The following is a 16,544-nucleotide window of genomic DNA, read 5'->3' on the forward strand; positions in this document are numbered from 1 at the left end:
GTGGTTGTGTCTTTTCTCGATATAATAAGTTAATTATTTGCTGAACGTTTACCTGCACTACTGTAATGCAGCTCTCACAATGATGTTTGGAGAATACCAAATACCATGAGTCTATCTACTGTTGCTTTCAAACAACAATGAGGTGTTTGGCCATAAAATGTCACTTAGAGCTAATTAGACACATGAGCATAAATCAAAAATAGCAGGTACTATTTTTTCCGTAATTTGTGGTAATAAGCAGACAATATGTACAGAAAACCAATAAAATGTTTAAAAAACTAAAAGATAGCAATTCTTTACCTGACAAAGTTTATGCTCACAAACAACACTCAGTCTGTTTTTTTTAGGGGGTGAAGGGAAAATCAACCTCCCTTTCTGTGTTTATTTTGTACATACGTTTTCTGCACAGATGATCTTTGCAGCAAATGTACTGGTATAATTTTAAATTCTTTTAGACATCCATCGTGACATGCTTGGACATGCTTGGAAATCTTGTTACGAATGCAAGGCAGTCATCTATATACTGTAGCGCATTCCTGTTTCTGTGGGCTTACATACTTACGTATTACTTGTCCTTTAAAACTCAGTGGAAATACAGATTGTGATTAATTTGCTGTTCATACTTTTACAAGTTAGTCTAGCCGTATACACGTTTTAAGAAAATACCCATTGTTGCCGCCAACAGCCTCTCATCCCAAAAACTGCTTTGTTCCTCGCCCCAGAGTAAGCATCTGTAAAAAAGAAAGTAGCCTTCTTAGTGTATGAGAGAATATGTGTCTTTCTGCTTCCTCTGTCAGCAGTACTTTTGCAGTGTATATTCTCTTTTTATTTCCTTCTTAACTAGTAGCCTGTCTTTATTGTCTTTTTTTTTTTTTTGCCTGTGTTTCCAGGGAATCAAAGACAGTCATTAATCTGGTTCAATGTGGGATTATAAAGAAAAATCTTTGGCCAGAAGCATTACGCTGAAGACTTTGATCAATAGCTACTCTCTGGATTTTCAATCAAAGTTTGACAAAGATACATTACCTTTTGGGTTTTTTTGTCCCCACGAGCAAAATAGAGACTGAATCTGTTGACGGAGTGCAGAATCACCACACTGCTACTGTTAATGCGGATCATTCGGCTATATTTGTGTATATATATATATATAATATGTAATGAATAAAAACACTGCATTCTGATTTTGCTATGCAAACTAGTAATTCTAAACATTAAACCTAATGAACATACAGCAGTCATGACATACGTTTGTCTTTCTCATCCTCAGGTGCTACGGGTGGTGCGTCTGATAAAAATTTCTCCCGCTTTAGAGGACTTTGTCTATAAGATATTTGGTCCAGGTAAAAAGCTAGGCAGCCTGGTGGTCTTCACAGCCAGCCTTCTTATCGTCATGTCAGCCATCAGTTTGCAAATGTTCTGCTTTGTGGAGGAGCTGGACCGCTTTACAACGTTTCCAAGGGTAAGCAACTCCTCACCTCACACCTCGGCCACAAAAAACTAAACTTCTAAAGCATGTCATTGCAAACTGATACCACCACAGACCTAAAGTTTATTCAGGCAAAGAAATTCCAAAACATTTAACAGTTAAATGTTCAGTTGTTTTTTTTTGTTTGTTTGTGCTTAATGACTTGAATATAACTTGCTAAATTGTGTCTTAAAGGTAGAGAAGTATTATGTTTGGAAGCTTCATTTGTCAGTCTGCATTCATGTTTTCCATATAAATATATATTTTTTTTATTCCGCTGCAATATGATCTGAAATGTAACCATTCTCTGCAAATAAAAACATTCACTTCATATTTTTAGAGAACTTAGTTTAGAAGCACTTTATGTTTATTGTCTCCAGCACTAACCATTTAAACCCCTCAATCCTACTGAATTTCAGTGAACTTTCTCGGCCAATCATACATTTCACTGTTTCTCTTTAAATTTTTTGCTGCTATTGTCTCACAGATGTTAGTCATTTTTGATCTCTTGATGCAATAATTATAAGAAAAATTCTTACATGTAAAGAATGTGTACATTCTTTCATTTGGGGATTTTATGTCCAAATTTCTTGTTGTTTTGTATTTCTAGATAGTTTGTTAGAATCAAGCAAATTGGTTATGAGGCTACAAACACATTGCTTTTGAGACTAACTTGTTATCGGACTGAAAACAAGTTAGGACACTCTGTCTAGTGTCCCAAGAATTACATGAGCCACTTGGTGCATATAGAAAGTTCAGATTTGTTAATGTTAAAATTAAGAAGTTGCTCACATTCAGTGTTGGGTAACATACATTTCACACACCTCTGTAGTGCTCTCTAGTTTATGCTCAAATATTCAGAGATTGGGAACAAATGAAAAACACCAAACCAAGGTTTAAAGTTTCAAGAGTTCTTTCAACGGCACCTCAAACAAGCGATTCGCAGGCCTGCGGGTGCTGATGACGGGGTGCATGATGGGACGACAGATGTGCTACCGCCTTTGATTTCTAAGTGCTCACAAACTTATCTTTCTCTCTCATTAGCGACAACTTTCCACCTTCTGTTTTTTTTTCTTTTTTCCCCCCTCTGCCTTCCAACATTTCACTGATCTTAGGCAAGCGGGACATGAAAGGCTGCTTGTGAACAGCTGCCACTTGTGTGCTGTATTACCCTTCTCTCTATCATTTTCTTCTCTGCTTCTGCTGTTCCACACACGCATGTATGTTCATCCATGTACAAAGACGTGTCACAGTTAAGGATGCCTGACTGTCTTTGCTGTGGGCACGCAATGTCTTGGGGTTTAGCTTTACTGCCTGTGACCCGGACACGGCAGCAGGTGGGAAGGGTTGAGGGCGCAGGGCCGCTGACAAAAAGAGATAAAGTACAAGGGCGGCGTTTGACCTCAGGGGCCACCGTCTCACAGCTGGTTGTTCCTTACTCTTAACCTGACCTCTGCAGTCAAGAAAATATGTCCATGTCCTCACTTCCTCTCTACGCTCCCTGACTCACATCTGTTTGCCAGGATAGAATAGTTGGTCAGAGGGGAACTCATGCCGCAGCCGAGTAATATTTGCTCTCTTGTGAAAAAAGTGGGTTTAAAATGTCAAATGTGTCTGTCCATGCAGTTTCCTCCTCGGGTTTATTTTTCTCTCCCTTTCTTTACCGCTCTGGTCTTCTGGGCTGTCTGTTTCACTCTCAAGTCTTCTGCTTTCTTCTGTTATCATATGCTTTTCTCCCTGTAGGCGTTCATGTCCATGTTCCAGATCTTAACCCAGGAGGGCTGGATAGATGTCATGGACCAGACTCTGGTGGCTGTAGGTCATATGTGGGCTCCAGTCGTAGCCATTTACTTCATCCTCTACCATCTGTTTGCTACCCTGGTGAGAAAAACAATGTGCAGCTTTTATTGTGTCGAAGAAACTAGAAAGCAATTTGACTTTAGCAGCTAGCTCATTTGTATACGCGGGCGTATTCTATGCCAGGGATCACCAACGTTTTTGGAACGGAGAACTACTTCACCGGTACTGTGTCATAGAAAGGGCTACCTGTACTGACCGAATTTGTGTGATAGACCAAGACATAATTGTGAAGTAGCAGCAAAGCATGCATCTAAATCTTTCTGGAGATTTAGATTTTTGCCCGTTGTTCTTTGCAATGTAGCTCAATTTTAGTCAGATTGGATGGAGGGTATGTAAACATTTAGGTCTTGAAAGAACAGCTGGATCTATGCTGAAAATAAAATATACACAGGTGGACTAATCTCTAGTTGGCTTTTGAAAACAATTGTTTTTTGGGGGTGTCAGAATAGAGGGGAGGAATACTTGTGCATACCACACTTCTCAGATTTTTATTTGTTAACATGATTGAAAACCATGTATCATTTTCATTTCTCCCACTTCCCAATGTTCTACTACACTACACTGCACTAGCATATAAAGTCCCAGGAAAATGCATTGAGGTTTATGTTTAAGTTCAAGCAGTCTAGGCGCTTTTGCAAAGACCTGTACAAGAGGAAAGGGTCGTATAAATGCCTGATTTTTCTTATCTCATGCGGTCATTTAGTAGCAGCCTCTGCTTTCGTTCACTCAAGTGGCACAACTAATCACAGATAATCAGACTCGCAGGCGTAAGAAGCGTTGACATTTCACTGCTTGGGCCTCTGATCCAAGGAGACATCAGACAGCACAAAAAGTCTCGGGATGACTCACGTCTCTCTCCAGACAGACAGGATGTCTTCCAGGGCAGAACAAGCTACAAATACAAATACAATGCCGACTATGCACGGTGAAAATATGTACAAAGACTGCGTTGTCATTTTTTATTATGATGGTAATTATGACATTAACATATTGTAACAAGCTCACATGCAGCAGCTGCGCCTGTAATCTCTCGTGTTGCCTTTTAGATTCTGCTGAGTCTTTTTGTGGCTGTTATCTTGGACAATCTCGAGTTGGATGAAGACCTGAAGAAGCTCAAACAGGTAAAAAAAACATTTACATTTCTTTATACTAGAGATTTGTAGTAGCAACTGTGTGGGAAATAGTCATACTAATTATATTTTAGTGTATAACGCATGGTTATCAAAAATACCCCTTTTTATATCACTAATTACATTAGTAAGCTAATGGATTTTATACGGGAGGTAAAGATTTTTAGCTTTTTTGTTTTTCATTTGATTTTACTTTTAACCCTCTGTCAGATACAAAGCAACTGCTTAATCTCAAAAGTTTCAAAGACATCGTTTCTGAAATCCTAAATCTTGCCTGCGGTTATAACCTGGTTTTGCTGTAAGATGAATTACCATTCTGCAGCTGCAAGGCCTGACTTTAAGTTGAGAAAGTAATGCTGCTTGACTGAAAGTTGCATTTTTTTCCCCAGATTCTTTTCCTTATACAAAATTAGGACATCTCTGCAATAATTTAGACTTAAAACAGCTCAGTAAGGAGAGTATTTACTACCAGTTGTTGCTTTTGGGTGAATGATGGATATTTAGGGGTCTTAGGAATCATAGATTTTTTTTTTCCTTAAGTTAATTCATCCACAGTTTTTGCTGTCAGGAAACGCAAACTAAGTGCTGTGGCAGACAAATCTGAAAGGAGAAGCACTTGTTTTAAATCAATGTAGATAAAATGTGGGGAGTTTAAGGAAATTGGTCTCTCTTTGTGGCAATTTAGAATCTGCACTTTAAATAAGAAGCTAATCAGCTTGAACATTGTCAGGGTAAAATGCTCAGAAAATCTTTTTTCTTGAGTTAATTCATCCACTGGTTGTTCATTTAAAAGGTTGTTTTGCTTTGATCTCTAGCCTTTAGCTTTTTACCATGCCAATCAAACTGCTTTTAATCTGCCTCTCTTGTTTTATTTTGCACCTTACTGATCTTTTTTAAGGCGGTCTTAGGCTGCATTTCTACTTGTGCTATTGCACCGACTACACAAAATCTGCTTCTTCTTATTAACCGTGTTGCTGTTCACTGCCAGATGCATTCCACTCCATGTCTCTACATTTAATTGTTAGCAGCAGACAAAACCTTAGACAACACTGCAAAGGTTACTTTATCTTGAGCCTCTCAATACAAAATGTCCATCAAAGGCACAGTTAATGGTTCAGCAGATGATAATGCCATATAATCAAGTACTGGTGCCAGTTGAAAAAGTGTCAGAGGAATGCCATACAGCAGATTTGTTATATTGACCACAAATGACTTGATCTTTCTTATCCCAATGTTCCTTAGTTGATGCACAAGTTTTTACTTGGCCTGAGAGGTTGGAAATGGTTGAAAATGTAGCACAGGGGTCACCAACCTTTTTGAAACTGAGAGCCACCAGTACTGACCTTTGAACTAGAAGAGTCAGATCAAGCCTTTAATTTTATGTAAAATGAACAAATTTTTCATGCTTTGTTATGGATATTGTCATTTTTAAGTCTATATAAATGCAAGTGTGCTTAAACAAGAAGAGTAACGGAATAAAATAAAGTTTTAGATGCAGCTAACTGGAGGATTGTGCTTTTTTTTAAAAACAGGCTTGTGGGCACCTCATGTTGGTGACCCCTGCTATAGCATATATTCCTGAATTTAAAAGTTCCAATAGTTTTGCAGCTATGTTTATATAGATGTATCTTGACATTTGTAAATTTTATCTTTATCCAACCCAGTGTCAATATTATACGTAGAGGCTCCAATACAGTGTGCATACACCCCCACTGATAAATATTTGCATTTCTCCTCGCAAACTAACAGTCAACCACAGTATTTTTGTAGCCATTAGCTGATTTCTGGCAGAATTATGACCAGATGTTTCACCACCCTTTCTGACAGAGTTAAATTCAATTTGTTGGCTTCCTTGGCTTACTTAGCTTTTAAAAACAGTCCAAAAAGTATCAATAATGTTGACATTGGGGCTGTGAGGAAGAAATCCAAAAGTTTATTTCTGTTTTATCCAGTGCTTGTGTCTGAGTTTAAACCATCTAGTTATCAAGTTGAGGTTAATTTAGACAATTTAGAGCTTATTCATATTCATTATTTTGTTTACGTTATGTAATGCATTGCCATTGAGCCCTAATTTTGCTTGTAAGCTGATTTCACGTGGTCTGTGCGTTCACAAACACCCAAGATTCAATCTTGTTCTGCTCTCGCCCTCAACTATTTGAGGACCGACCCAGAACAAGCCGGCCAATCACGTTGCAGTAATATGGTTTAAGGCGGGACATACACCTGTGACGAAAGCAATAGGTGGTGAGCCCACAGCTGAACCAACATAAGCATGGCAGCGCAGGAGGACGAATGCGTAGCTGCTATCATATATTTTTTGTCTCAGAATCCACAATTTTATCTTTGAAAGAAGAACAGCAAAAAGTGCCTTGACCAGCATTACTTGTGGTTTCTTATGGCACCTGCTGCTTACAATACTTTCAATTGATACCGTGATTGGCTAAAATCAACCTTTGGTAAGCAGGCACTAGATGTCGCTTCTCCCAATCAGCTCAGCAAGTTCTGCTGAATATTCCTCCTTTCCCTGAACGCATTCGATGGAAGCAGTCCCAGATCGATAATGAGTAGAATTAAAGCGAGAGTGCTATAAATGACCAGTCTGGTTTGCCAGTGTAAGTGAAACCACCTCACAACATAAAGCCTCCACAACCGTGCTTCACAGTTGGTACACTCTTCTTAGGCTATAAAGCATTGACTCTGCTAAACATACTTGTTAATATAGCCAATATTTTAATGCAAATTCAACCGAAACAGGACCACCCCTTAGTAACGGGCGGTCGTTAAAGCCATTAAGCCAGCAGATGCAGTTGCATGTTATCTAAGCCATTACAAGGCCTTTGTTTGCCAATTGTATAAAGCTTGTTATTCCACATTACTCCAGACTTTTTGAATGGGGTACCGCGCGCGAGCTATTTTTAGAAACACAACGTCACGATGACGTCACATCACGTGGTACGCAGTGGGGCAAACTCCGGAAACCCGCCGCTGTTTTGCTGTAAAAGAGACGTGCGTTAGCCTAGGTTTTACTCTGTAAACGACTGCTTTTTCCAAATCTAAGACCATGGTTTTTAAACATTGTTGCTATGGAACGGGCAACAGCGACTCGAGTTACGCTGATCGGCCGCATATGAAGGATGTTTTCTTCAAGACTGCCAAGGAGAAATGTGTGCGCTTGGTACACCGGGGCGGTCGGCCTACACAACAGTTCAACTCGGAAAAAGTTACCAAATTCAAGTACATATGTAGCAAGCATTTTGTTGGAGGAAAGGGCACAACCGAAGAACATCCTGACCCAATTCCAGCGACATCAAGTCAAGGTAAGAGTATTTTGGTGGCCGACATGTTAATAAAGTAGCACCTGCTACCATGACAGCATATAGGCTATCATGGTAGCAGGCGCTAACATGATAGCCTGCTACCAGGCTTACTCAAAAACATTTCAAATGAGACAAACATTAAACATATACCCATTCCTGGACGGTGATTGCAAACAACAACAAAAAAAAAAAAACGGCCGACGCTGCCATGATCGCCGCGCAGGAAAAAAAAACAAAGCTTACCGTTCATCAACTCGGCCAGTTTTCCAGTCTTTTTAAGCCCTCGACACTCAAGCCATCGTTTGAGCTGAAGGTTGGTGTGTTCTTCGACAGTGCGACCAGTAAACCGTGCGCCTGGGACATCGTCTTGGGAAAGTTTAACGGCTGTAAAGTCGGTCATATCGCTGGTTCTGTTGCGCTTGTAATAGCTGGGTTATCCGTGCGTTCTCTCCTGTGTGCCCTACCTAAGCGGCAAAAGGGGCATTGCTCTTGAGACAGTGACGTCACGTGCGCGGTACCCCATTGAGAAAGCTTCCTGGAGAGGAAGCAAAACGTCTTCAACTACGGAAAACAAGTCCAGTTGCTTTGTTTTTTACTTTTTTTGGAATGACCATGACCTGGATGACTGAGAATCTTCACCAGCTTTAAAACGTATCCTTATAGGCCCAAATTTAATGTGATGTTTACAATCACAAAACATTCTTCCAGAAGCACATCTGCCAGGTCAAATGCTGGTGTTGGACAAGAAAGCCTGGCTTTCAGTCTCTGCTCTAATTCATCCTAAAGCTGTTCTGACAGGTAGAGGTTCACATGTCTTTATGCACCTTGCTTTGTGCACCGGTAAACAGCCATGTTGGAAGAGGAAAGGGCCATCTCTAAACTGTTTCCACAAAGTTGGGAGCATGGGATTGTCCAAAATCACCATGCTGCCCCCTCTCCATTAGTTTGTGTCTTACCACTTTGTGGCTGAGTTACTGTCATTCCCAATCACTTAATTTGTGTTATAATACAGTTCACTGTGGGATATTTAGGAGCAAGTAAATGTCTTGAATGTTAAGTCCCTGAGCTCTGAGAATGACCCATTATTTCACAAATAATGGGTAATTCTCACAAACAGTCCACACACCTAGTTGCTAGATATAATATACCTTTTGATATGGAAGGGATTGAAACACTTGATTTCCATTATTTCCATTGTTTATGTATGTGTATATATATAATTTGTTTATTTATTTGTTTATTTATTTATTTTCATGAGCAGGTTTAGGGAAGTGTTTTGTCTCTTTACCTGTCTTCACATGTCCCAACTTAAAGAAAACAGGCCTATTGTAAATGGGAACTCGTCTCTCATTGACACTACTTGTATAAATAAGGGTTTAAAAATTAGAAAAAGAAAGGAAAAAAAACAAGCATAATTGCTGCTGGTCCAAACTAGCATTTTTATAGCTGCTGTCAGATTTAATTACACAAAGTAGCTTGACACAAAGGCATAGAATATCCATCACCCACTGAGTTTTTCGCAGACACATCAGTGTATAATTTCAAATGCTCATAACCCCACAGGTCAGTTGTGTGGGCTGCAGTACAGACTGCATAAATTAAACATAAAACTAAGAATCAAGCTTTAGAAATAAAGTGCTGCTAATTACCAAGAGAGAGGGGGACTATTGTTCTCTCTGCATTTCAGAAACATAACAAAAAAAAACAAAAAACAAAAAAACAGGAAAGTACTTCAAGTAATGCATTTAAAAATGACATTTCTGCCTCCCCAACATCTAAAGTGCTTACAGATCTGGCTGCTGCTTGGCTGACATTTTTGCTTGTTGTGACAAATCCATTTTGATTAAAAGCTGAGCGCTTTGTGTTTATTCTCTGCGATGAGTGACAAGGTTGAATTATGCCTATATTATGAACAAGGTTGAGTATTTCCTTTCAGTTATGTTTAAGGCTCAGCTCTAAAAGTTGGCAATTAATTAAAAACATGTTTGTTTAAAGAAACAGAAATCAAAAAAGGCATGGACTTTCACACCAAGGCAAGGTTCCTGATGCTGTGTGCTCAAATTTAAGAAGCAGATTGTGTGTTGAAATTGCAGATTAAGTCCTGCAGCGTACAAAATCTTCGAGGAGAAGTAGCAGTTTTAAATCTTCACAGAGAAAAATGTTGGCAGTTAAAAGAATTGGTCTTCGATTTATGTCCATTTAAAATCTAAAAGAATCTAATCAGCTTTATCATTGTCAGGGACACATGCTCAGATGATTATTGCGTACAGTCAGTATGCCCTAATAGCTGGCTGACAGGCCTCAGTTCCTTGGACAGGTTATTTCCCTCCCACAGTCGACTGATTAGGTGCAGTGACTGTAAAATTGCCTATTTTACTGCCGCTTCAATCACGGGTGCAGAGACTGACTATATATAAATCCTTGATGGTAATCACCCACCCACAGGACAGGAATTTAGCAAACATTTAACATGTGACAGATATAACACATTTTCCTAGAAATGCTTACAAGAAACCAATTACAGGACCAGTAAGGTATTATTTGTACCTAGCGGTTGATGCCGGACTTTACTAACGTACTGATATTCCTCATTCCTATGTATTTTTTTCTTTTCTTTTGGTCATATCAAAATGACCGGTAGAGCGCTAAAAAGGGGATGAAACACATTGTTACACTCCATGTTGCTGTGACCCTACATAAAGATTTACAGCAGATGTCAGTAACACCTTAAGCAGTTCAAAGATATCAACACAAATGGCTCTATTGATTATCAGGAATAAGGAGAAATGACTCTGGGAATCAATACTGAACACACTTACTGAAATGTATTTGACGCTTGAGGCTTTGACACCTTCAGTATATCACCGCTATGGGGAAACTGGTCACATATCTTGGACAGGTGAGAGTTTGACCCATTCTTGTGGGGGGGGGGGGGGGGATTCTTCTTTATACATATTCAGTTCTTTCCGTAGATTTTTTGTTGAATCCAGCTCAGTTGATTACCTTGGCCATTATAGCAGCTTCATTTTCTTTCTCCGAAACCAGTTGAGAGCTTCCTTCGCCGTGTGGGATCATTGTATTTTTGAAAATTCTTTATTTCATCTACAGACTTTTATCTAGGGGTGCAAATCTCCATTCATCCATCCTTCAGCTAAATTATATCTGCCAGTTTCTGTGTCCTGAAAAACAGCTGACCACTATGATGTACATCTGTACATATACAGTCTATTTTTTCGGTTTACTGCTACATGCTTTTACTGCTACATTTCCGACAAATACTTGTGTTTCTTTTTTGTCTTCTGTTTTACTCAGAGCCTCTGCAATGACATTTTGCTCAAATGTACATTGACATGTGCAGTTGAATGATAATAAAGTATAAGTTTAAGTCCCAAGTTTCAACAGCACGGTTTTTGGGATGAAAGGCATTACCATTTCTCCTCCAAACATGGTGTGTGCAACGACGTCCAAAGACTTCAGTGTTGCTCTCATTGGACCAGGCTACATTCTTGGAGCATTTCACTGGCTTATCCAGCTGTTCTGACGCTATTCTCAGTCGAACTCCAACATGCTTTTCCTCCAGAGCAGTGGCAGCTTACATAGTTTTGTTTTCATGTAAAAACTGCACCTCTAATTTTAGGTCTTACTTAAGCACTCTGCATGTGGTCCCTGAATCTTAAACAGTTTTGTCTAAATATTTTTCTTAAATCCTCTGTTTGAAATCCTGCTCATGACTGATTTATGGTGAAGTGATGTTCTCTCCATTGGATTAAGGCCCAAAAACGGGGCTCGCTGCGACGTTCAGGGATTTAGAAATGTCTTAAAAACCAATGCCATCAATGCATTCTGTAACTATAGGGTTTCTGAAGATTTTGAGACAGCCTCTGTTTTTACCAAGATTGACATGCTTTTTATGTGAGAGCTTGATAATTGGAAACTTTTTCTCTAGACCATCAGTTAAGACTGAACCAGCTGATGCTATTTAACGATGATAGAGGCAGGATCGCTTTCTCACTATTGACATATTTCTGTCATGAATCAGAAACAGAGGACCCTGAATTCAGCCAGACAAGCAAAAGGTTGTAATAAAAAAGTATGATTTATTAACAGAGCAAAACAGGCAGAAAACCAAAAAGGGCACCAAGCCAAAAAGCTAGAAGGCAGTGACCAAAAAACTCAAACAGTCCACAGCCAACAACCTAAAATAAACTGGACAGACGTCAGGCTGGTCTAATAAAACAAAGTGAGCAGAACAGGTCAAATAATTAAGGCAAAAACTAACAGAATCAGGTAGGGTTTCAGGCAGACAGGTAAAACATAAAAACTGGCAGGATCTGACTTACCCCAGGCAGGGAAAAACACACACAATGATCGGGCAGAGTGCAAGGAACAGAGGCAGGCATAAGTAGGGGAGTGAGCAGGTGAAAGGAATCAAACTAATTACCAGACTAAGTGGAGCTGATCAGGGAAGTGGCTGGAGGTGGAACTGAACTGACTGAATAACTACCATGTGAAAACAGGTTAAACTAAAACAGTTCAAGAACCAATCTGAAACACAAAATAAATTACAAGACCGAACCTAAGATGGAACTCAAACCAAGACTGAAACAGGACACAAGCTAAAATAGAAAACAATAACCTAAAAATGCTGGTGAAGATTCTCAGATAACCTAAAAACAGAAATTAAAACTAAGGCAGGAACTCAAACTATGACAGAACCCCTCCCTCAAGGGCGGATTCCAGACGCCCCTAGAAAATCTGATACAAAAATAAAACCACCCAGACCGGGTGGGTGGAAGGGGGTACTGGACGGAGGGCCAGAGTCCTAACAAAAAGTCCAAACAGAAAACAACCCTCAAAAAGCAGCCCCAGTCCATGGGATGTCCCGACGAACAGACTCCAAACAGTCAGGATGTCCGGAGGGCGTCCTGGAGGACGGCCCCAGCGTGGCAGGGTCCCTAAAGGAAGATTATGCGTCAAAAGGTGCAGGCGACGGAGCAGGTCTTTCGGCGGCCGGCGACGGAGCAGGTCTTTCGGCGGCCGGCGACGGAGCAGGTCTTTCGGCGGCCGGCGACGGAGCAGGTCTTTCGGCGGCCGGCGACGGAGCAGGTCTTTCGGCGGCCGGCGACGGAGCAGGTCTTTCGGCGGCCGGCGACGGAGCAGGTCTTTCGGCGGCCGGCGACGGAGCAGGTCTTTCGGCGGCCGGCGACGGAGCAGGTCTTTCGGCGGCCGGCGACGGAGCAGGTCTTTCGGCGGCCGGCGACGGAGCAGGTCTTTCGGCGGCCGGCGACGGAGCAGGTCTTTCGGCGGCCGGCGACGGAGCAGGTCTTTCGGCGGCCGGCGACGGAGCAGGTCTTTCGGCGGCCGGCGACGGAGCAGGTCTTTCGGCGGCCGGCGACGGAGCAGGTCTTTCGGCGGCCGGCGACGGAGCAGGTCTTTCGGCGGCCGGCGACGGAGCAGGTCTTTCGGCGGCCGGCGACGGAGCAGGTCTTTCGGCGGCCGGCGACGGAGCAGGTCTTTCGGCGGCCGGCGACGGAGCAGGACTGGAGGCGGGTCCCCCTTGACCGCCCCCTCGCAGGACTGAGGAAAGCCGGCTGGAGGCGGGTCCACCTGGACCGCCCCCTCGCAGGACTGAGGAGCGCCGGCTGGAGGCGGGTCCACCTGGACCGCCCCCTCGCAGGACTGAGGAGCGCCGGCTGGAGGCGGGTCCACCTGGACCGCCCCCTCGCAGGACTGAGGAGCGCCGGCTGGAGGCGGGTCCACCTGGACCGCCCCCTCGCAGGACTGAGGAGCGCCGGCTGGAGGCGGGTCCACCTGGACCGCCTCCTCGCAGGACTGAGGTGTGGGGGCCAGTGCTGGACCCTCGGCAGCCGGAGCAGCAACGCCAGTCAGGCCTCCGGCGACAGAAGACCAGGGGAAACCACCCTCAATAAAGACCTCGGTGGCTGGCATGGCAGGACCCTCTGATGCCAGTAAAGTGGGAGGGCTCTGAGTGACTAGCAGAGCAGCAGCAGGACCCAAGCAGGTTTGGGCCGTGGTGTGCGCCGCACCTACGTTGGACGCCGGGCTGGCGTGCGCCGCACCCTCGTTGGACGCCGGGCTGGCGTGCGCCGCACCCTCGTTGGACGCCGGGCTGGCGTGCGCCGCACCCTCGTTGGACACCGGGCTGGCGTGCGCCGCACCCTCCTCAGCAGCGGGTGCAGGGGCCGAGGCAGAGGCCGGACCCCCCTCGGCAGCAGGTGCAGGGGCCGAGGCAGAGGCCGGACCCCCCTCGGCAGCAGGTGCAGGGGCCGAGGCAGAGGCCGGACCCCCCTCGGCAGCAGGTGCAGGGGCCGAGGCAGAGGCCGGACCCCCCTCGGCAGCAGAGGCAGGGGCCGAGGCAGAGGCCGGACCCCCCTCGGCAGCAGAGGCAGGAGCCGAGGCGTCAGCCGGACCCCCCTCGGCAGCAGGGGCCGAGGCGTCAGCCGGACCCCCCTCGGCAGCAGGGGCCGAGGCGTCAGCCGGACCCCCCTCGGCAGCAGGGGCCGAGGCGTCGGCCGGACCCCCCTCGGCAACAGGGGCCGAGGCGTCGGCCGGACCCCCCTCGGCAACAGGGGCCGAGGTGTCGGCCGGACCCCCCTCGGCAACAGGGGCCGAGGCGTCGGCCGGACCCCCCTCGGCAACAGGGGCCGAGGCGTCGGCCGGACCCCCCTCGGCAACAGGGGCCGAGGCGTCGGCCGGACCCTCGGAGACAGAGGCAGGAACAGAAACTGAGGCCCCAGCTGGTCTCTCAGAAACAGGGACAGAGTTATTGATTGTGGCTTTAGGAGCAGCGGGTGATGAGGGGTGATGGTAGAATGCCTGGAGGGCTAACCTGTAATTCTCCTCTAGCTCCTTTAATTTAGCCTCTAATTCAGGTGAATAATGGTAAATTAAAGTCTCTCTCAGCTTCTTAATGATAGGAGCAAAAGTCCTTATTTTGTCCTCCAGTGATCTATAGTCAGCATCTGGAGTGACACAAGGAGGAGCTGTAGGTGACTCAGCTCCAGAAAAGAGAGAGCTCCGGTCTTCCGGGCATGAAGGCGGGCAGAAAGAGGCAGCAGGAGCAGAGGAGACAGAAGCAGTGCCCGAGGTGACAGCCAGACCGGCCGCTCTGTGTTTTCGACGGCGGGGCGGCTGCAGAGGTGTGCTGCTGCTAAAGAGGTGCCGTCTAGGACCGACACCGGGAGGACAGATAGCGAGCCGGGAACCTTCCAGTGATGCTGCCAGCATCATGGATCTGCCAGAGAGTAAGCTCCGGGCTTGTGGCGGGCTCATGTCCAAAAATTAAGGGGGGGAAAAAAAATAAAATAAAATATCCCCAGCAAAAAATATTCAAGAAAAAAAAAGTGCTTGTCTGGCGAAGGGTCTGATTATGGCCCGATCATTCTGTCATGAATCAGAAACAGAGGACCCTGAATTCAGCCAGACAAGCAAAAGGTTGTAATAAAAAAGTATGATTTATTAACAGAGCAAAACAGGCAGAAAACCAAAAAGGGCACCAAGCCAAAAAGCTAGAAGGCAGTGACCAAAAAACTCAAACAGTCCACAGCCAACAACCTAAAATAAACTGGACAGACGTCAGGCTGGTCTAATAAAACAAAGTGAGCAGAACAGGTCAAATAATTAAGGCAAAAACTAACAGAATCAGGTAGGGTTTCAGGCAGACAGGTAAAACATAAAAACTGGCAGGATCTGACTTACCCCAGGCAGGGAAAAACACACACAATGATCGGGCAGAGTGCAAGGAACAGAGGCAGGCATAAGTAGGGGAGTGAGCAGGTGAAAGGAATCAAACTAATTACCAGACTAAGTGGAGCTGATCAGGGAAGTGGCTGGAGGTGGAACTGAACTGACTGAATAACTACCATGTGAAAACAGGTTAAACTAAAACAGTTCAAGAACCAATCTGAAACACAAAATAAATTACAAGACCGAACCTAAGATGGAACTCAAACCAAGACTGAAACAGGACACAAGCTAAAATAGAAAACAATAACCTAAAAATGCTGGTGAAGATTCTCAGATAACCTAAAAACAGAAATTAAAACTAAGGCAGGAACTCAAACTATGACAATTTCACACATTTTCTTGTCTTTCTTTGCCTTTTTAGCAGCTCCTTTCATTCATGTTTTACATTTTTATGTTTTGTGTCATTCCACTTTGTCCCACATAACACTAAGGACTCATTTCTATTCTTTGTATATGTGGTTTACTCGGGCGGTCCCTAACACTTGGTCTGAATATCATGCTACAAGCCACTTAGATATATTTATTAAGATCAATGTTGACATCAACTTATTTTCTCTAGAGAAATATCTTTATTTTCTTGTCAAAAGTTGTAAGTTTGAGTAAGCGGTACATATGTAAATAATATTGCCTAGTGTATTGAGTGAGAGTGTGACATAAAGGTGAAATCTGCATGTTTTCCTGAAGATGTTTTTATCCTTTCTCTTTCACAGTTGGTTGAGCACACTGTCAGTTTCTGTGTTCAGATGAATTTAAAATGATAGAAAAACATATTAAAGCAAAATTAACTACTCAGACTGTGAGCAGAAGAAAATCAAATAATTTTCCAGGGATGTTATTTCAGTGTTATGCGCCTTTGTGGAAGAAAGGTGTATGTATGGCAGAATATAGTTAGAATTATGTCATCTGTGGTGTATTTGCTAAAAATGGTTTAGATTTTGGTATCAGGTCAGTAATTCTTGGCAAAAGTGTTTTGAAGACAGTAACATTGTATATCTGCATCCTGCT

At 43.6% G+C, this 16,544-nt stretch overlaps 1 protein-coding gene across 5 annotated transcripts in view; it reads left to right on the forward strand.

Annotated features, from left to right (window-relative positions):
• The window catches only part of nalcn (sodium leak channel, non-selective), a 126,960-nt gene that overhangs the window by 58,629 nt on the left and 51,787 nt on the right, over nt 1-16,544 (forward strand). For all 5 annotated transcript variants that reach the window (XM_036139063.1, XM_036139062.1, XM_036139061.1 and 2 more), the window contains 3 exons: nt 1,268-1,459; nt 3,209-3,346; nt 4,372-4,446. In XM_036139063.1, the coding sequence (XP_035994956.1) occupies nt 1,268-1,459; nt 3,209-3,346; nt 4,372-4,446 (405 nt within the window). The remainder of the gene's footprint in view (nt 1-1,267; nt 1,460-3,208; nt 3,347-4,371; nt 4,447-16,544) is intronic.

Source organism: Fundulus heteroclitus, chromosome 7, assembly GCF_011125445.2.
Source record: "Fundulus heteroclitus isolate FHET01 chromosome 7, MU-UCD_Fhet_4.1, whole genome shotgun sequence".
In the NCBI taxonomy this organism is placed as follows: domain Eukaryota; kingdom Metazoa; phylum Chordata; class Actinopteri; order Cyprinodontiformes; family Fundulidae; genus Fundulus; species Fundulus heteroclitus.